This window comes from Lithobates pipiens, unplaced genomic scaffold, assembly GCF_037356315.1.
Source record: "Lithobates pipiens isolate NorthernLeopardFrog02 unplaced genomic scaffold, aLitPip1_a1.2 Scaffold_19, whole genome shotgun sequence".
Taxonomy (NCBI): Eukaryota; Metazoa; Chordata; class Amphibia; order Anura; family Ranidae; genus Lithobates; species Lithobates pipiens.
In genome coordinates, this window is record NW_027507764.1 from 382,122,625 (window position 1) to 382,144,547 (window position 21,923).

The 21,923-nt window shown below is 43.2% G+C and overlaps 1 protein-coding gene across 1 annotated transcript in view; it reads right to left on the reverse strand.

Moving 5' to 3' along the window:
• The window catches only part of ZNF236 (zinc finger protein 236), a 336,247-nt gene that overhangs the window by 214,110 nt on the left and 100,214 nt on the right, over positions 1-21,923 (reverse strand). Inside the window, exons 12-13 of the mRNA XM_077492345.1 lie at positions 18,241-18,444; positions 6,315-6,459 (exon numbers count right to left, since the gene is read on the reverse strand). Of these exons, the coding sequence (XP_077348471.1) occupies positions 6,315-6,459; positions 18,241-18,444 (349 nt within the window). The remainder of the gene's footprint in view (positions 1-6,314; positions 6,460-18,240; positions 18,445-21,923) is intronic.

Here is a 21,923-nt window from a genome sequence, read left to right on the forward strand (position 1 = left end):
AGTGAGTCGACCATCTGGGCCAATAAAGTCACACAACCGCCGCCTGTCGCCCGTCTGCAGACGATGGAAGCAGGGACTCTGGAAGCCCGGAAGAAAATCCGGGTTGCCCAGGACCGGTACCATATGGGAGGGCACCGGGGACACCGACGAGCTCCGAAAGGCCTCCCTCGCCACCCGCAGGGTACCACCCAATGTGGGGTGATCTAGTATAGCCCTTGGTAGGGGCGTTGATAGCCATGGCCTGCTCCCGATCGTGCCCCCAGAGTCCTCCCCCTCCATGGTCACCCAATGCTTCGCCCCCGCATGACAGTGCCAATCCACCAACCTGGTCAGGTGAACTGCCCTGTAATATGCTTTCACATCCGGAAGACCAACTCCACCCCTGTGCTTAGGCAGGTGCAGAAGTTGTAATCTAAGACGTGGTTTCCGGTGTGACCAGATAAAAGCACGGAACAGGGAATCTATCCGCTTGAAAAAGGTGGGAGGGAGGTAAATGGGCAACGCCTGTAACAGATACAGAACTATCCCCTATTTTGTAGACGCTATAACTTTTGCGCAAACCAATCAAATGGATTATTGTGATTTTTTTTTACCAAAAATATGTAGAAGAATACGTATCGGCCTAAACTAAGGGAAAACATTTTTTTTTTATATATTTTTGGGGGATATTTATTTATTATAGCAAAAATTTAAAAAATAGTGTTTTTTCAAAATTGACGCTTTTTTTGTTTATAGTGCAAAAAAAATAAAAACCGCAGAGGTGATCAAATACCACCAAAAGAAAGCTATTTGTGGGGAAAAAAGACCTCAATTTTGTTTGGGAGCCATGTCGCACGACCGCAAAATTGTCAGTTAAAGCGACGCAAAAAACGCTCTGGGCTTTGGGCCGCCAAATGGTCCAGGGCTGAAGTGGTTAAGCAAATCAAATATAAGTGAAGAATGCAGCTATTTTAAACCCTCAATTGAATGCTAATAACATTGGGCACAAAGCACTATGTGCAAAGAGAGCTTGCTAACATCAAAATACCATAACACCAATATTGTGTGACTTCATAGCCAAGAAAAACAAATAATGTAAAAAATATATGAATATTCAAATAATGCAATTGAGCAGAGGGGCTATCTTGACAAACTCCCCTCTCACCACATACATATACCCCAAATCAGTGCCAAAAACAAACAACACAAAAAATGGACAAATCCAAACGGCCATATATGTGAAATTAATAAATAATAATAATTAGAGCAAAGTCCCAAAAATAGAGTTCTTTGGATCATCCTGTGATCATACGATTAGTGATAAAGTGTAGATGTACACTCACCAAGCATTGTTGATCCCCCTGCCTTATGGCAGGAAAAATCATAAAAGGGATTTTGGGGTCTCCCCGACCTCCTTGGTCTTTCAGGCAAATCCTTCGAGATCCTCCTCCTAAAGTTGGATATCACTACAAATAGGATGTCACCAGCGGTATCAAATGAAAGAAAAGAGAGGAGGAACTCCTCAAAGTGTAAAATAGTAGAGGTAGTTTATTTAAAAGCCTCAATAGGCTACAACAGTACAATAGATAAATATTAAAAAGATGGCCTTTAAAACCGCCTATGCGAGCAACCACACTGTACAGTGGAGGCTGTGGAAACCGCAAGATCCACACCGGAGTCAGTGTGCATTCCACCTAAACGTGGCATAGCACAACGTGCGTTCCATCCTTACGTGTTTTGTCATCAGAAGCTCGAGATCATGCTGCGCCAATTCAATATATCTCCTCCCCACCATAATGACCCGCCCCTCCTTTACCTTCTGCTTGTATGTACAGGAGGGGTGTGTAATGATGGTGGGAAGGAGATATATATTGAGTCAGCGCACATGATCTCCAGCTTCTGATGGCATCATACTTGATGAAGAAACATGCAAGTCTGGAACGCAGGTTGCGCTACATCACGGTTAGGTGGGACGCATGCTGACTCCTCGGTTTCCATAGCCTCCATTGCACAGTGCGGTAGCTCGCATAGGAGGTTTTAATATTCTTCTGTTGTACTGTTGTAGCCTATTGAGGCTTTTAAATAAACAACCTCTACTATTTTAAACTATGAGGAGTTCATTGTCTCCTTTCTTTCATTTGATACCGCTACTGACATCCCATTTGAAAAGATATCCAACTTTAGGAGGAGGCTCTCAAAGGATTTGCCTGAAAGACCAAAGGAGGTTGGGAAGACCCCAAAAGCCCTTTACGAACTTTTCCTGTCATAAGGCAGGTGGATCAACGTCTGATGAGTGTACATCTACACGTTATTACTAATCATATGATCTATGTAGGAGGACTTTTTTTCACAGGATGATCTAAAGAACACTATTTTTGGGACTTAGCTCTATATATCAATTATTATTTATTCATTTCACATATATGTCCGTTTGGATTTGTTTGTTCATTTTTTTGTGTTATTTGTTTTTGGCAGTGATTTGAGGTACATGTATGTTGTGAGCAGGGAGTTTGTTTGTCAAGATAGCCCCTCCGCTCAATTGCAACATTTGAATATTCATCTATTTTTTCACATTATTTATTTTATTTGGCTATGAAGTCACACAATATCACAGTATTAATTCTGTTATTTTGATTTCTATTGTATAGACTTTAGTGAAAGAAAAACATTGATCCCCAGATACCGGATAAAACAATAGTGGTAAAACCCATTGCCAAAATTTACCCTAAAATTCAAAACAGTTATTTCCATGTATACACTTTATTTTGAAACACAAATAAAGGGAAATCCGGTTTAAGCAGACAGGAAATTCAGAGGTGACGTTTAGCTAATAATGATTTATTCCTTCAGCTTTAGTTACACAACTTACCTATAATTAAATATATCCCATATCATGCTGGATTCAGCAGAAACCTTTGCTTCAGGGATGTTGATCTTTTTACTGGCTCTGAAGTTCTAGCATTCCAATGGTTAATAGCTTTAAGCCCTGTACACACGGGTGGAATGTTGGGTGACATTGGCTGGTCCAATAAAACTGGCTGACATTTGGCCTGTGTGTAAGGTATTGGGTGTTCTGGTGGGGGCGCCCCTTGTCAGAACACAAAAAAGCAGCAGGGGAGATCACTGTACTAATGTTGGATTGTAAGCACAGCGGCTCTGACCGAAACTATTGATGTGTACTAGGCTTTAGTCTGCAGGATGATATCAATAGAATAATGGGGAACTAACCCTTCATTCACTGAAAAAAAAATTTATTTTATTGTTTTCACTTTATGCAATACGATCTCTGAATTCGGGGAGACAATTCTGACATTCACGGGACTCTCCCCATTTAGAGATCGTGTTACGTGCAATGGAACAATAAAATACATTTTCGCAATAGATGAGAGGGCAGGAGGGGGTGAGCCTCAAGCAATTAACCACTGCAGCACCGAAGTTTAGACCCAGGAAGATGACCAGCACCCCCGCAGCTGACCCAGCTTTAAAATGTTCTCCTAAAAAAATGGTTCCACTGTAAAAACCAGGCAAAATGAATGCATGCACAGAAAAACCAAGCCATCATCATCCAGGAAATGGCCAAAAAAATAAAAGTGTTGCTTTGCGTTGCACTTGTGTGTTGAGCCATTAAGGTCAGTACATCCTTTCAGCCACAGAACAGGACAGCACAGAGGGACATTAGGGCTGGATGTAGCCTATCTGATCTGGGGGTGCAGTAAAAAAAAGGCAGGGCTCATAATGTCAACACCGAGTCATGACACACAGGAGGCACAGCCCATCACAGCGCTCCCCTAGATCTGGCCCTGATCAGTGTTGGATTACCAAATAGGCAGAGTAGGCACTAACCTAAGGGCCCCATGACAATGAATAAAAATAATAGTGATTTGATCTTGAAAGAAAATTACAATGAAATGTTTCTTAAATTGTTTACAAAAGATATAATGTAAAGACTATAATGTAATGTACCCAATAACAACTTAACCACTTGCCGACCAGCCACAGTATATATACTGCGGCAGGTCGGCTCTCCTGCGCAAACCGACATACCCATACGTCAGTCCGTGCATGTTAAACTGCACCCACTGCCTGCCGCAGGGACCAAGGACTTGATGCCCACCGGCGACCCGCGATCACAATACACAGAGACAGAACAGAGATGTAAATAAGGCAGATCCCTGTTCCGTCGGGGACATTATGGAGATTTGCTGTTCCCAGTGATTGGGAACAGCGATCTCTGTGGTATTTCAGTAAGCCCATCTCACAGTTAGAACACACCCAGGGAGCACAGTTAACCCCTTGATCATCCCTAGTGTTAACCCCTTCCCTGCCAGTGTCATTTATACATTGACCAGTGCATTTTTATAGCATTGATCAATGTAATAATGTCACTGGTCCCCAAAAAGTGTCACTTGGGATCAGATTTGTCGGCTGAAATATCACAGTCCCGCTTAAAATCACAGATCGCTGCCATTACCAGTAAAAACATAAAAACAAATAAAAGTCCATAATTTTATCCCCTATTTTGTAGATGCTACAACTTTTGCGCAAACCAATCAATATACGCCCATTGTGATTTTTTTTTTACCAAAAATATGTAGCAGACAACATAATGGCCTAAACTGATTAATTCATTTTTTTTTCTGGGTATACATTATATATAGCAGAGTAAAATATATGGTTTTCAAAATTGTCAGTCTTTTTTTGTTCATAGCACAAGAAATAAAAACCGCAGAGGTGATCAAATACCACCAAAAGAAAGCTCTATTTGTGGAGAAAATTTTGTTTGGGTACAGCACGACCGCGCAATTGTCAGTTAAAGCGATGCAGTGCCTTATCACAAACAATGGCCTGGTCATTAAGGGGGTTAAACCTTCAGAGGCTGAAGTGGTTAAAGTACATAAACAATAGATAGCAATTTCACATTACAGTTTGTTTCTTAAAAACTCAACCTCTTTAAGCTGTCAGTATTTGTAATTTACAGTAATGATGGTCCTCTCCATCTAGCAGCCGACGTGCACACTACTTGGTTAAATGCTATAGAGAGTGACCACAAAAAACCTCCATAAACCTGCAAGCGGGGGCACCAAGTTTTTGACTGCCTAGGGGCCTCCACAAGAGCTTAATCTAGCACTGTCTCATGATTACCCAGCCTGATATCAGGACCTCAACGCTAGCATCTTTCTGGAAATATGTGTCAAAAAGCTAGGCCTCTTGCAGTGGCCTTATGCTAAATTCCGGGTATGGCTATTTTTGCATAGTCACATTGGTCCAGCCTGCATGTGCCATAACTGGTCAATCCCTGTAGCAGATGGAAATCACTATTGTAGGTACCACTACTACCATGATTGCTTCTGGCTTCCATGTCCAACCGCTAAGAAACTACTTTGCATGTTCTACATTAATTCTCTAATTGGAGAGGCAGGTCAGTGATGTCACAATCTTCACCTTATTCAAGAAGAGAGAAAATGCAGTATTCTCTGGAGGGCGCCTGTGCCAGGCAAGCTACCTCCCATGTTCACTAAGCATCAGGGCAGCCACTTGTCATGCAACCTGAAAGCCAGCAGCAATCACTACAGTAGCAGGGATCAGCCAGGTATGGCACATGTATAATTACATTCATCCAAGCTGAACCAATATAACTATGCAAGAATAGCCATACTTGAAATTTGGCTTTAAAAATGGAAAAAAAAACTCCTATAGAGCTCTTATGCTGAGCTCCCTGAGAATATTAAGAATATGGGAAGTGATAAGTGTAAACCCAAGTGGCAACTGCTATTCTTACTAAAAAGACAAGTAATTTAAATTTTAGATAATGGGAGGAAAGAGGCTGGTACTAGATTCCCAAGCACTGAAAACATGTACAATAGTACAATCTGTTGCTTATTTTATTATGCTATTATATACAGAATACTTCAATGTTTTCTATTGCACAAATAACTTTCAAAAGATTTAAACCCTTAAGTTGCTCTTAAAGTGAGGTTATGTTTATGCATATACACCTGTTAAGAAAAAGACATGCTCCCTACCATACAGAAACTGCATTAAATTCTCAATCCAGACTGTTGTGTAAGAACGATGTTCAAACATATCAAGACATGTCCAAGATGTTATTTGCAAAAAGGTGGCAAATCAAAATAAGATAACAAGTCATTATATATAACCATATATAATAATACATAGTAATATAAAATTAGAATAGAACATACAAAAAGGTTAAGCTTGCCCTTGGTAAATCCTCACCAAATATCCATAAAGCTGCCCAAAGTAACATGAAGAGCTGTTGTCATATAAACAATTAAACATTGCCATTATCAGCATTTCTATAACAATACTAATACCTGATATGCTGTTTTAAGTGGCAGGATTTTTTATAGGCACGTTGACAATAGTAACACTTGTATGGTCGATCAACTTCATGTGTGTAACTATTAATAAAATAGCTTTGAAAAAACTGACTGTTCCGAGGGATTGGCTGAATAAGACCTTTAAAGAAAAAAAAAAAATTTAAGTATGGCAATATTTAATAGTACCTAACGGAACGCAAACATAAAATATAGTCTATATCTAGACTGTTTGCACATCTTGCATCCATTACCTGTGTGATGTCCCATCCACACGTTTTGGGCAGGACATGGGGTGTGCTTGCAGGCTGATACACAATGTGAGCAGTACTCTGCTATTTTTCAGAGCGTGAGATTTGCATACCATGGGGGCCAGAGTTGGGGGGTCCGCGCAGCAGCAAATTCTAATGTCAATGAAATCAGCCAGTACCTGGAGGTGGCTAGAACACTTGTGAAAGGAACATTTTGGCTTTAAAGACAGGAGTACAATATTAGAATTCACTACAGGAACACAAACTAAAATAGCACAGGGTGGAGTATCAGCTCTCAGGTAGACAGCTAATAGGGTAGTGTATCAGCTCTAAGGCACAGGGCTAGCAGGCCTGGGAACAAAGTTAATTGTCATATAATCCAATTCAAAACAACTGTAAGTGCAGAAAATGACATGATGGTTGACCCTTCTTTCCAAACTTTCTTTTGTATTTTTCCACAATTTGGACTATGCCATGTCTGCAATAACAATAATTCCTATTAATAGCATTTATATAGCAAAAAATGAAAAACCCAGTGGTGACTGAATATCACCAAAAGAGAGCTTTATTTGTGTGAAAAAAATGATATACATTTTATTTGCGTACAGTGTTGCATGACCTTGCAACTGCCCATTAAAGTAGCACAGTGCTGAATTTGTTGCCTTCGCCATGTGTTTTGGGTCATTGTCATGCTGGAGTACCCATCCATGACCCATTTTCAATGCCATGGCTGAGGGAATGAGGTTCTCACCCAAGATTTGACAGTACGAGGCCCCGTCCATCGTCCCTCTGATGCGGTGAAGTTGTCCTGTCCCCTTACAAGAAAAACATTCCCCAAAGCATAATGTTTCCATCTCCATATTTGACGGTAGGGATGGTATTCTTGGGGTCATAGGCAGTATTCCTCCTCCTCCAAACAAGGCGAGTTGAGTTGATGCCAAAAGGCTTGATTTTGGTCTCATTTGGCCACAACACTTTCACCCAGTTCTCCTCTGAATGATTCAGTTGTTCATTAGCAAACTTCAGACAGACCTGTACATGTGCTTTCTAGAGCAGGGGGACCTTGCGGGCACTGCAGGATTTCAGTCCTTCATGGCGTAGTGCGTTACTAATTGTTTTCCTGGTCACTATGCTCCAAGCTGTCTTGAGATGATTGACAAAGATTCTCCCATGTAGTTCTGGGCTGATTCCTCACAGTTCCCATGATCATTGAAACTCCACAAGGTGAGATCTTGCATGGAGTCCCAGGACGAGGGAGATTGACACTTATTTTGTGTTTCTTCCACTTGTGAATAATCGCACCAAATATTGTCACTCTCTCACCAAGCTGTTTGGCGATGGTCTTGCAGCCCATCCAGCCTTGTGAAGGTCTACAATCTTGTCCCTGACATCCTTGGACCGCTCTTTGGTCTTGGCCATGGTGGAGAGATTGGAATCTGATTGATTGCTTCAGCGGACAGGTGTCTTTTACACAGGTAACAAATTTGAGATTAGGAGCACTGCCTTTAAGAGAGTGCTCCTAATCTCAGCTTGTTACCTGTATAGAAGACCACCTGGGAGACAGAAATCTTGCTGATTGATAGGGGATCAAATACTTATTTCATGCATTAAAATACAAATAAGTTTATAACTTTTCTGTAGGGATGCACTGAATGGGTTTTTTGGTGCTGAAACCGATACCGAAAATGAAAAATACACTAGTCCGAAAACCAAAATCGATACCAAAATTTTTTTTTTTTAAATATATATATATTTGTTATATATAATTGTATTATAGTACCTTCATCTCCGCAACATCTCCAGAATTCGACCCTTCCTGACTAATGACACCAAAAAGCAACTCGTTCACTCCTCGATTATTTCCCGCCTTGACTACTGCAACTCTCTCATTAATGGCCTACCCTTAAGTAGGCTATCCCCCCTTCAGTCTATTATGAATGCTGCTGCTAGACTTATACACCTCACTAATCGTTCCGTGACTGCTGCCCCTCTCTGCCAATCCCTTCACTGGCTTCCCCTACCCCACCATGTAAAATTCAAAATGCTAACCATAACATACAAAGCCATCCACAACATCGCCCCCATCTACATCACCAACCTCATCTGCAGATATCGCCCAAATCGTCCCCTCCGCTCTTCCCGAGGACCTCCTGCTTTCTAGCTCCCTTGTTACCTCCTCTCATGCTCGCCTTCAAGACTTCTCCAGAGCCTCTCTCATCCTCTGGAACTTCCTGCCCCAGTCTGTCCGCTCAGCCCCTACCCTGTCCACCTTTAGGAGTTCCCTGAAAACTCATTTATTCAGGGAAGCCTATCCCACACCCACATAACTGTCCCCGAGCCACCCCCATCAAATCAGTCTCTGCAGCTATTACCTTTTGTACCACCACCCCCTCCCGTTAGAATGTAAGCTCTATGAGCAAGGCCCTCCTGTACCTTTTGTATTTTACTGTAATTGTGTTGTCCCCCCTATATATTGTAAAGCGCTGCGTAAACTGTTGGCGCTATATAAATCGTTAATAATAATAATAATAATATAGTATACATTTTAATATCACCAATTTAAATTAATATGAATTGTTTGTTGACCATTATTGCCACCTTTAAGAATTGTGGCAGCACGCAGGTAAAGTCACCTGGTTGTATCCAGGATGGGAAATATGTGTGCCCTAGATTCAGGCTTTATGCAGACTTTTACAATTAGAGGGGAAGAGTTAATGAGCCCAGCTGAAGTAAGTGGGCTCATTAAGACCTCTACAAAAAATCCCAGCATGCTTAGGGAGATGCTCCATCCTGGAACCAGTTTTGTGTTGTATAGACTGGGGAGTGTGATATCTGTTCTGTTCTGTGCAGTGAGTTAACGCCTGTGTGGCAAAACCTCTACAACAGAGACAGGGACTGGTGCAGCACAAGGCTGCACTCAGTTGTTAGACAGGGAATCTAAGTGTGTAGTTAGAGGTCAAGCTGACCAGGATTTATTTTCATGTTTTATTTTTGTTTGGCTGTTATATGTATCACTGCATGTAGCATAAATAAACCGCATCTTTTGTTTTTTGCACCTACAACGCTGTCTGCTGTGCCTGATTTTGTGTTGTGAACCCATCCAGGGGGTCACACACACCCGCTGCCGAGCTAACCCCTCACAGTTGGTGGAGAATGCGGGCAGTTTTTTTTCAATTTTTTTAAAGGCCAGCATGGAGGAGATACTGAGACAGCTGGCTCTAGCAAATGCAAATCAGTAGCAAGCAAATGCAAATCAGCAGCAAACAAATGCGGCTTTACAAAAGAGCCTTGCAGCCCAGCAGAAAGCTCACCTGCAGAGTCTGGAAGCTCAGCAACAAGCCCAGCAGCGATCTGAAGCCCGCTTCATAGACCTGTTGCAGAAGCAAGAGCAGAGTTTTCAACAGAAAATAGAGACATTAATACAGCAACGTCCGCAGACCAATGAAGCAAGTGGTTACAATAATACCGCATCCTTTGGTGTGAGCCGTTTACTGACAAAAATGACTGGAGAGGATGATCCGGAGGTGTTTTTGACCACATTTGAAAGGACTGCTGAAAGGGAAAAGTGGCCTAAGGAGCAATGGGCTGGACTGGTGGCCCCTCTGTTAACTGGGGAATCGCAGAAAGCTTATTATGACCTAGAGCCTGACCAAGCAAAAGACTATGTGGTGCTAAAAACAGAAATATTGGCACGGCTGGGTGTCACCTTGGCCGTCCGGGCTCAGCGTGTGCATAAATTGGACTTTTCAGGTTGGAAAACCCCCCAGGTCTCAAATGTATGATCTCATTCACCTGAGCAGGAAGTGGCTGCAGCCAGAGATTTTGACCGCACCAAACATTGTGGAACGTGTGGTTATGGATCGTTTCCTGAGAGCTCTTCCTACTGCCATCCAAAAATGGGTAAGCCATGGAGACCCAGAAAATGCAAATAAACTTGTGGATCTGGTTGAGAGGTACTTGGCTACAGAGAACCTGACCACCTCTTGCAGGGACTCACAGACTTTCCACCCTAAGACCAGATCATCCCCAGTGGCGGGTAAGATGACTCCAAGGGGTGAGGGTGGAGAGAGTGAGAGGGTGGGAGTTCTACCTAAGGTCTGGCGGGAGCAGCCCAGGAAGCCCATGCTGCAAGAGACAGCGAAAAAGATTATTTGCTACCGCCAAGAGGGACATATTGCAGCCAATTGCCCCGTTGTGGATGAGCCTATGCAATGTGACTTTATAAGGGAGAGACGTCAGTCGCTGTTTGCGACAGTTGCATGCACTGCCATTCGGGGACCTGAGAAACATTTATGTAAAATGTGTATTAATGGTAGAAATGTTGATGTGTTGCTGGATTCAGGTAGCCTGGTAACATTGATAAAAGCTGAATTAGTTACTACAGAGGTCTCTGGGAAGAACAGGGTGGCTGTTATTTGTGTGCATGGGGACACCCGAGAGTATTCTGTAACTTCAGTGTTTTTTGAGACCCCCAAAGGTAACCTCTCTCATCAGGTGGGGTTAGTGTCTCACTTACCACATGATGCTATTGTGGGAAGGGATTTTCCAAAATTCTGGGAACTCTGGGATTGTCCTGAGCCCCCCACTGGTACCCCTATAAACCAGGAAGATGACCAGAATTCCTCTGGGAGTGGTGAGGACTCTCCTGAATTTCCCTTGTCGGTATTGGCGGGGGAAACTCGAGAAACTGGGGAGGAGCCAACATCCTCAGATGAAAACATGCCGTCTGTGGAGTTTTCGGATCTTGAGGTTCACAGGGAAAATTTTGCCACAGAACAGTTAAAAGACCCCACCCTAATAAAGGCACAGGAAAATGTGGTGAAAATAGATGGCGAGTTAGTGAACCCAGATAAGACTTGCCCTTATCCTTACTTCACTATGGAAAGGGACCTGCTGTATCGAGTGGCTCAAAGGGCAGAAGAAACCATTGAGCAACTTGTAGTGCCCAAACCTTACAGGAAGTTGGTGTTAGAATTGGCTCATGGGCACATTCTGGGAGGTCATCTGGGGACAGAGAAAACCAGAGAGAGGGTATTGCAGAGATTCTATTGGCCTGGGGTCATGAAGGAAATAGAAAATTATTGTTCCTCCTGCCCTGTGTGTCAGAAGTCGGCACCTATGCCACATTTCCGTAACCCGCTGGTACCTCTTCCTATCATTGAGGTCCCCTTTGAAAGGATCGCAATGGATTTGGTAGGTCCGATAATGAAGTCCGCCAGGGGGCATCAGTACATTTTGGTTATATTGGACTATGCCACCCGTTATCCGGAAGCAATTCCTCTCCGAAATACCTCGGCCAAAACCATAGCCAAAGAGCTATCTCTTGTTTTTAGCCGCGTGGGTATTTGTAAGGAACTGCTTACGGACCAAGGTACACCCTTTATGTCCCGGGTTATGAAAGAATTATGCAAGTTGTACAAAGGGACGCAATTGCGTACATCTGTGTATCACCCCCAAACAGATGGGTTGGTTGAAAGATTCAACAAAACCCTTAAACAAATGTTAAAGAAGGTGGTGGATAGAGATGGAAAGAATTGGGACTGTCTAATACCCTATCTAATGTTTGCCATTAGGGAGGTACCCCAATCCTCTACGGGTTTCTCACCCTTCGAGTTGCTCTATGGGAGACACCCAAGAGGGCTGCTGGATATCGCCAAGGAAACTTGGGAAAATGAGAGTTCTCCTCACAGGAGTGTGATTGAGCATGTCGCCCTGATGCAAGATAGAATTGCACAGGTAATGCCAATCGTAAAGGAACATTTGACCCAAGCGCAGTTAGTACAGCAGAGAGTGTACAACCATGGGGCCAAGACCCGTACTTTTTCCCCGGGGGATAGGGTCTTGGTGCTAGTCCCTACGGTTGAAAGCAAATTTCTGGCCAAATGGCAAGGTCCATACGAAGTAATTGAAAAAATTAGTGAGGTGAACTACAGGGTTAGACAGCCAGGAAGGCGAAAGCTGGAGCAGATCTATCACGTCAATCTGCTGAAAGCCTGGAGGGATAGGGAATCCCTAGTCGCAGAGACTTTGTCACAAGCACAGCCTGATTGCTTAGTTCCTGAGGTTGGAATAGCAGACACCTTATCGAAAGCCCAACAACAGGAGGTTAAAGAGTTTGTACTTCGTAACAAAGAGATTTTTTCTGAGCTGCCGGGACAAACATTTGGCGTAGAGCATGACATTATCACCCCGCCAGGAGAAAGGGTAAAACTAAAACCTTATAGAATACCAGAGGCCCCACGGGAGGCAATAAGTGGGGAGGTTCAAAGGGTGCTGGAATTGGGTGTGATAGAGGAGTCCCAGAGTGACTGGTCCAGTCCTATCGTACTAGTGCCCAAACCTGATGGGAGCTGGCGGTTTTGTAACGATTTTCGACAATTAAATAAAGTTACAAAATTTGACACCTACCCCATGCCGCGTATAGATGAGTTGATTGACCGGCTGGGAACAGCCCGATATATGACAACTCTTGATCTCACCAAAGGGTATTGGCAAATTCCCCTGGCTGAGTCGGCCAAGGAGAAAACTGCGTTTGTAACCCCAGATGGGGCATTCCAATATAAGAGAATGCCGTTTGGGTTACAGAATGCACCGGCAACATTCCAGCGGAAAATGGATAAGATTCTGAGGCCCCATCAGAAATATGCTGCAGCTTACCTGGATGATGTGATTATCCATAGCACAGACTGGGTCTCACATTTGCCAAAAGTACAAGCAGTCCTAGACTATCTGGGAAGCTGGGTTTACGGCCAATCCAAAGAAGTGTACCATTGGACAGGAGGAGGCCAAATATCTTGGGTACACTATTGGGAGGGGGGTGATAAAACCCCAAGTCAATAAAGTCGAGGCCATACAGAGTTGGCCACGTCCCAACAGCAAGAAACAGGTACGAGCCTTTCTGGGAATCGCTGGCTATTATCGACGATTCATTCCCCATTTTGCTTCTCAGGCTGTGCCCCTCACCAACCTAGCAAAAGGGAAAGAGTCTGTTATGGTTAAATGGTCCCCAGAGGCTGAAGAAGCATTTCAGTCCTTAAAAACAGCCTTATGTAGCCAGCCAGTGTTGTACTCACCAGACTTCTCTAAGGACTTTGTTGTACAAACTGATGCATCAGACGTTGGGTTAGGAGCAGTGTTATCCCAGGTCTGGAACGGGGAAGAGCACCCAGTCATTTACCTCAGCAGGAAGTTGAAGTCCCATGAGGTAAATTACGCCACGATTGAGAAGGAATGTTTAGCAGTGAAGTGGGCTCTAGATTCCCTTCGGTACTATCTGCTAGGTAGGCACTTTGACCTGGTGACTGATCACGCTCCTTTAAAGTGGATGGCTCAGAACAAGGAGACCAATAGAAGGGTAAATAGGTGGTTCCTGGCCCTACAAGAATTTAACTTTACAGTTAAGCATCGCCCTGGTGTTAAAATGGGGAATGTGGATGCTTTGTCTCGGATACATGCGTGTCTGACTGCTTGTGTTACAACCCCAAGGTTGAAACAAGAGGGGGGGGTATGTGGCAGCACGCAGGTAAAGTCACCTGGTTGTATCCAGGATGAGAAATATGTGTGCCCTAGATTCAGCCTTTATGAAGACTTTTACAATTAGAGGGGAAGAGTTAATGAGCCCAGCTGAAGTAAGTGGGCTCATTAAGACCTCTACAAAAAACCCCAGCATGCTTAGGGAGATGCTCCATCCTGGAACCAGTTTTGTGTTGTATAGACTGGGGAGTGTGATATCTGTTCTGTTCTGTGCAGTGAGTTAACGCCTGTGTGGCAAAACCTCTACAACAGAGACAGGGACTGGTGCAGCACAAGGCTGCACTCAGTTGTTAGACAGGGAATCTAAGTGTGTAGTTAGAGGTCAAGCTGACCAGGATTTATTTTCATGTTTTATTTTTGTTTGGCTGTTATATGTATCACTGCATGTAGCATAAATAAACCGCATCTTTTGTTTTTTGCACCTACAACGCTGTCTGCTGTGCCTGATTTTGTGTTGTGAACCCATCCAGGGGGTCACACACACCCGCTGCCGAGCTAACCCCTCACAGAATGTTCAAGAAAAATGCAGTCTGCAGTCTCTGGCCATCTCTTGTATCATATCTGAAATCTTTTCTTAAACACATTGCTAATAGTATTAGCAAAATTTCCATTCGATGCACCTCTAGCAGATATGATACAGAAGGTGGTGAGAGCCTGCAGACATGATATAGGAGATGGTCAGAGACTGTAGACATGATACAGGAGATGGTCAGAGCCTGCAGACATGATACAGGAGATGGTCAGAGACTGTAGACATGATACAGGAGATGGTCAGAGTCTGCAGACATGATACAGGAGATGGTCAGAGTCTGCAGACATGATACAGGAGATGGTCAGAGACTGCAGACATGATACAGGAGATGGTCAGAGACTGCAGACATGATACAGGAGATGGTCAGAGACTGCAGACATGATACAGGAGATGGTCGGAGACTGCAGACATGATACAGGAGATGGTCGGAGACTGCAGACCTGATACCGGAGATGGTCAGAGACTGCAGCTTTACCAGTGCCCATCATGTATGCCCAGCAGCTTTACCAGTGCCCATCATGTATGCCCAGCAGCTTTACCAGTGCCCATCATGTATGCACAGCAGCTTTACCAGTGCACATCATGTATGCCCAGCAGCTTTACCAGTGCCCATCATGTGCGTCCTGCCTGTCGCCGCATCAGTGGCAATATTATATATATATATATATATATATATATATATCTATATATATATATATATCTATAATCACATCACGCTGATTCGATGTCCCACCATTGGATCAGTGTGCAGTCTATCACAGGAGGAGGAACATTGTTAGTGTAGCCAGGCAATTCAGCTCAGTGAAACACAGAGATTGCTGCGAGTAGAGGAGGGAGTGGAGGACTGGGCGGCAATGGGCAGCACCTGGGGCAGACCACACCCCCTTTCGATATTGGCTGTTTTCATTCGGTCAAATGAAAAAACACAGTTTTCGGCCAATAATTTTTGGCGGTCAAAATTTTGGTGCACCACTACTTTTATGAAATGCATTTTGGATTTTTTTTTTTTGTTATTTTGTCCCTCACTGTTTAAATAAACCTACCATTAAAATTATAGACTGATCGTTTCTTGGTCAGTGGGCAAATGTACAAAATCAGCAGGGTCAAATACTTTTTCCCCCTCACTATATGTTCATGTATTTGGGCTTATTAACCAGTTTAGCTTCACAGCCATTTTAATTTATGAATTTAGTGTTAGGAATGATTAGAACCACTGTCTGGTTTTTATTTCTATCCAATGCACTGTAAGGCCGCGTACACACGAGAGGACTTATGTCCGACAGACCTCCAAAGGAGTTCCGCCGGAGTTCCGACGGAGTTCTGGCGGACTTTTCGACCGAACGGACTTGGACACACACCATCACACCAAACTCCGACGGAGTCGAACGTGATGACGTACGACTGGATTCGAATAAGGAAGTTCATAGCCAGTAGCCAATAGCTGCCCTAGCGTCGGTTTTAGTCCGTCGGAGTAGCATACACACGAGCGGATTTTTCGAAGGGGACCGGGTCCGGCGGAGTTCCGTCGGGAAAATTTGAAGCATGCTTCATTTCTAAAGTCCGTCAGACTTTGGCGAATCAAAAGTCCGTTGCAGCCCACACACGATCGAATAGTCTGACGGACTCAGTCCGTCGGAGTTTGGATGTTGAAAAGTCCGCTCGTGTGTACGGGGCATAAGGGCCGCTTTTACATGGTGCAATGTGATCATACAATTATTGTACCATAAACTTTGTTATATTACATTTATAAATCAAATCAACCTCCTCTATCCAAACAATGTGTATCTAATTGGGCCGGCTCTTGCACTACATAGTTATTGGTAGAGCTAAAGGAGATTGTACAAATCGCCTTGTAATGCGTGTATTGAAATTTAGAGCGATTTTGCCTCAGTTTCTACAGAAATTACAATGGTTTGACAACAGAAGGAAGTGAGGGTAAATCTTCAACAGGGATAGAGACCAATCAGGAATTCGGACTGACCTCTACTCAACTAAAAAGAAAGAATTTATATTTCTGCCTGCACTGCTCTTAGCCCCTGTACACACGGTCGGAGATTTCGACAACCAAATCCGTCGGATTTTCTCCGTCGGATCTTGTCCGAAACTGTTGCATACACACGGTCGGACTAAGTTGACGAAAAATCTGATCTTTCATGTGATGACGTAATTTCGTTACGATGGGACTACATTCAGGCTAGTAGCCAATAGCTTTGATGTAGGAATTTGATCTGAGCATGCGTGGCACTTGGTCCAATCAAAATTCGCTACACATGATCGGAGTATGTCCGACCGGCCCAGTTGGTGGGGAAATATTTTCAACATGTTGGAAAATTGGGTCTGACGGATATTCCGACAGAATCAGTCCGATGCATACCACACACAGTCGGATTATCCGACGACACGGTCCGATAGGACACATTCTGACGGATTCTCCGACCGTGTGTACAAGGGCTTAGGCTTGGTTTACACTATGAACAGCATGTGAACCGCACCACATTGCTGTTCAAGAGGAAGTAAACCCTGATGAGTTTACTTCCTCTTTCATTCCCTACAAAGGCAAAGCATAATGGACTACTATGCATCGCATAGTAGCCCATTATGTGTCACTTACCTGACACAGGAGCCAGCGATGTCACCGCTGTCTCCTGTAGTCCGGAGCATCCATCTTCTCGGTGGGGTCTCGCAGCTCCGCAGCTGTCATTCGGCGAAGCCGCAATGAGGTCACTCCCGCGCATGCGCACGGGAGCCAATGCGCGCGGCAGCTCCGTTGTTGGAAATGCCGCGCTCAGTGCACCTGTGCGCCGCTGTCTACGGCGCAAGCAGGTAAGCCTTAATCTAGGCTTACCTGTAGGTCAAAGTGTGTTGTAAGGGTTTACAACCACTTTAAATTCTCATGCAATTCATATTGAATTATTCATTTTAAAAATCGTACTGCATCGCACGACCTGCATGCAGCATTTTTGGAACCACATTGAAACCGAATCACATGGTCATTTTTTACCATGAACCCAATGCGATCTGGTGTCAACAAATGCACTGTGTTTTGTGACTTGCGTTTGGGATGTCATTAGGATTGCATTGAATTAATGCATTCATGCATGCATAGAATGCTTGAAGGTAAAAAACCTTCAGCATTTAGACCCACTTTTAAAAATTTACAAATATATCAAAGATGACTCCAGTACTCTAATAAACGGTTTGGTCTAAGGTCACTGATGTGGACACGCACCCACGATTTGAGGTTAAAAGAAAGGAGGTTTAACCTTAAATTGAGGAAAGGGATCTTTACTCTTAGAGCAGTAAAAATTTGGAAATCCTTCCACCAAGAAGTAGTACTAGCTGAGCGTTGACCAATTCAAAACACGTTTACGTGTCTTCCTCAAGAAGCAGAATTCACAGGGCTATTGGAATTGTTGGAAAACAAAAAACATGCAAATACAAACACATAGGCTGAACTAGATGGATCTACTAAAAAAAATCTACATTTGTTGAGTAATAAGGTAAAGGTGTCCTGTGATACAGTATATTTTGAAAAAAGGTACATAATGGAATACAAAGAAAATTACCACTCACAGAATCGTACACCTTCCCTAATATTATCGCTTACCCAAATCTGTGATGAGTATAGGCTCCTGCAATGGAATTTCTGCCACGGGGACATTGTTCTTCCCAGTACGCACTTTACCAGGCTTGCGCTGCTGACGTAATCTCCGTAGCTCACACTGTTTAAAATGTGAAGCTATGTGAGTTTTTCTGTGTCCCGAAGTACGAAATTTCTTTTCACAATGAGGACAAGCAAAAGGCCTAACACCTGATTAGAAAAAACACAATAATACAAAAAAATTGATTATTCCGAATGAGAGGGACTTGGGGATTAATCTTTCTGTCGTTTGCAGCCGTATGGTAATGGATTGCATCGTTATGTGTTGTAATACTTTATATGATGTTCCATTTTAAAAATGTACTTTCCTCTTCTGCACAATGCCCAAAGCAAAGAAGAAAAAAAAGTGCTTGTTCGTCTGTGACATTTTTAGAGATGAAAGCAATTACATTTTTGTATATTTTTGAACTTTCTCATTAACATATTTTCATATCACAAAACATTGCAAAAAAACACAGTTCTAACTGGAGAATTGATGTTACCTTCCCTGGTTAATCAAAATTCTATTTAAATACAAATGTATCATCCACAAAGAACACATTCAGGGTCAACTTTTACATCTAAATACACATGGGAATGAGTGCTGCAGTGCTGTGCATTGTCACCTATGTGTTCACTGTATCTTTGAAAGATTATCTTCAACAAATTGGAATAGGACCACACAGAACAAAAAGATACCAGCACTTCTTAAGGGTAAGTTCACACTTGCATTAAAAGCAGGCATTTGAGTGGCATTAAAAATGCCCCTCAAACGCCTATGCAAATGATACAATAGACAGCAAGCACTCAGTGCTGTTCACATTATTAAAATATGAAACATTAGCGGTAGGTCGCTTCCCTTCAAAATTAAAGCCTCATGTTGAGTCAGGAAGCGTTTGAAGTGCTTCAATGCCTCACATTCAAGTCTATGGAAACGTGCCACAGCCGCACCAGCATGCGGTTGCAGTGCATTGGGTACAGAGTGAATTTTAGCCGGTTGCTAACGGGCAGGCCTGGAAGCGAGCCACTGCATCCTTAACAACTGATGAGTCATCAGCTGTTAGGGGTCTTCTCAGCTGCCTGTTGAATGTAAAAAAATAATTGATAGCAAGCCTCCCCCGAACCATACCAGGCCACATCCCCATGTTGAGGGTAGGGGGTGCTTGGGGGCACCCCAAAGCACCTTGTCCTCATGTTGATGTGCACAAAGCCCTATTCTTCACAGCATTTCTTAATGCTCATTAAACGCTCATCAACACACATTAATGCTATAAACACGTTTGATAAGAGTCAGTATTTTGGGAAAGTGTGACCAAGCATTAAAGCAGTAGTAAACACTCCTTGCATATACATGAATATCTGCTAAATGTGCACCAATGAAAAAAAAAGACATCTATAGGCAGCTTTAGTTGCATTCCAAATATCTAGCCACCCAGTTTAAGGACATGGAGGATCACTTTATCGATCACTTTATCGAGATAATAGCAACATTTATATACAGGTGCAAAACACACTCCTCAATTACAAGTACAGTGGTTACCATATATGTTTCCACCTTTGAGTCTAGAAGCATTCCCCTCTGAGTGATCAATGTACAATGCAAGGATTTTAACAAACTTTGCTGCAGATTCCTACTTTTTCTTATTCTGAAAAAATGGCTGTTTGTTTGTCCATGTGAACAGTGAACATGTATGGGAGTGGTTTTAGAATTATCAAGTGGGTGCTGCACCTGCGCGGCTCTAATGAGGAAAGTGGCCTATTAGATGTGTGTTCCATTTGGGCGAATCTCACCAAAAAATGAAATTTTTGTTGCAGGGGATGCATATCGGACTTAACCAATTCAGCCCCAGAAGGATTTGCCCCCTTTCTGACCAGGCCATTTTTTGCGATACGGCACTGCGCCACCGTAAGAAGTTGTACCCAAACAAAATGTATGTCCATTTTTCCCCACAAATAGAGCTTTCTTTTGGTGGTATTTGATCACCTCTGCGGTATTTTTTTTTTCTCTATAAACAAAAAAAGATCGACAATTTTGAAAAAAAACACAATATTTTGTACTTTTTGCTATAATAAATATCCCCAAAAAAATTAAAAAAAATTATTTCTTCGTCAGTTTAGGCTGATATATATTCTTCTACATATTTCTGGTAAAAAAAAATCTTTTTAAAAATCACAATAAGCGTATATTGATTGGTTTGCGCAAAAGTTATTGCGTCTACAAAATAGGGCATCGATTTATGTAATTATTATTTTTTTTTTTTTTTTACTAGTAATGGTGGCGATCTGTCATTTTATCAAGACTGCGACACTGCGGTGGACAGATCGGACACTTGACACTATTTTGAGACCCTTGGCACTTCTACAGTGATCAGAGCTTAAAATAGCCACTAATTACTGTATAAATGTCACTGGCAGGGAAGGGGTTAACACCAGCGGTGATCAAGGGGTTAACTGTGTTGCCTAAGTGTGTTCTAACTGTAGGGGGGGGGGGTGGGACTGACTAGGGGAGTAGACCGGTCGGTGTTCATAATTCGCATGAACACACGATCTGTCTCCTCTCCCAAGAGAGAACCAGGATTTGTGTGTTTACACACACAGATCCCGATTCTCGCTCTATCACAAGCGATCACAGGTGCCCAGCATGAGCGAGCCTGCTGTGATGTCTTAAAGGAGCGACTTACAGCTACGGCGATTTGCGCAGCCGTGCCAACCTGCCGGCTGGCCTGCTAGCAGTTAAAGTATAACTAAAGGCAAAATGTTTTTAGTTTAGACTAGGCTGGAGAGGGATTAGACCACCTGTCAGTTTTTATTGTTGTGTGTCTTCCCTGTAACACCCCTTTCACACCACACCGCCCATAGCGTGGGCAGTAAAACGCTATTTTTTAGTGTCCAAATTGGGCCCAATTAGCCATTGTCCCTCCCCGGTGTTATGTGACTCATTAGTGTTACAAAGTCTCAGGTGTGAATGGGGAGCAGGTGTGTTAAATTTGGTGTTGTCACCCTCACTCATGGCACCTCATGGCAAAGAACACGGTGGATTTGAAAAAAGAATTATTGCGCTACATAAAGATGGCCTAGGCCAGTGATGGCGAACCTTGGCACCCCAGATGTTTTGGAACTACATTTCCCATGATGCTCCAGTACACTACAGAGTGTCAGAGCATCATGGGAAATGTAGTTCCAAAACATCTGGGGTGCCAAGGTTCGCCATCACTGGCCTAGGCTATAAGAAGATTGCTAGGACCCTGAAACTGAGCTGCAGCACAGTGGCCAAGACCATACAGCAGTTTAACAGGACGGGCTCTACTCAGAACAGGCCTCTCCATGGTCGACCAAATAAATGCACAGCATCATATCCAGAGGTTGTAATTCAGAAATAGACATATTAGTGCTGCCAGCATTGCTGCAGATGTTGAAGGGGTGGGGGGTCATCCTGTCAGTGCTCAGACCATACATTACACACAACCTAACCCATCAAATTGATCTGCATGGCTGTTGTCCCAGGTGGAAGCCTCTTCTAAAGATGCTGAAGACAAGTAGACTAAGGATATGGATTACTGGAACCATGTCCTGTGTTCTGATGAGACCAAGATAAACGTATTTGGTTTAGATGGTGTTAAGCTTGTGTGGCGGCAACCAGGTGAGGAGTA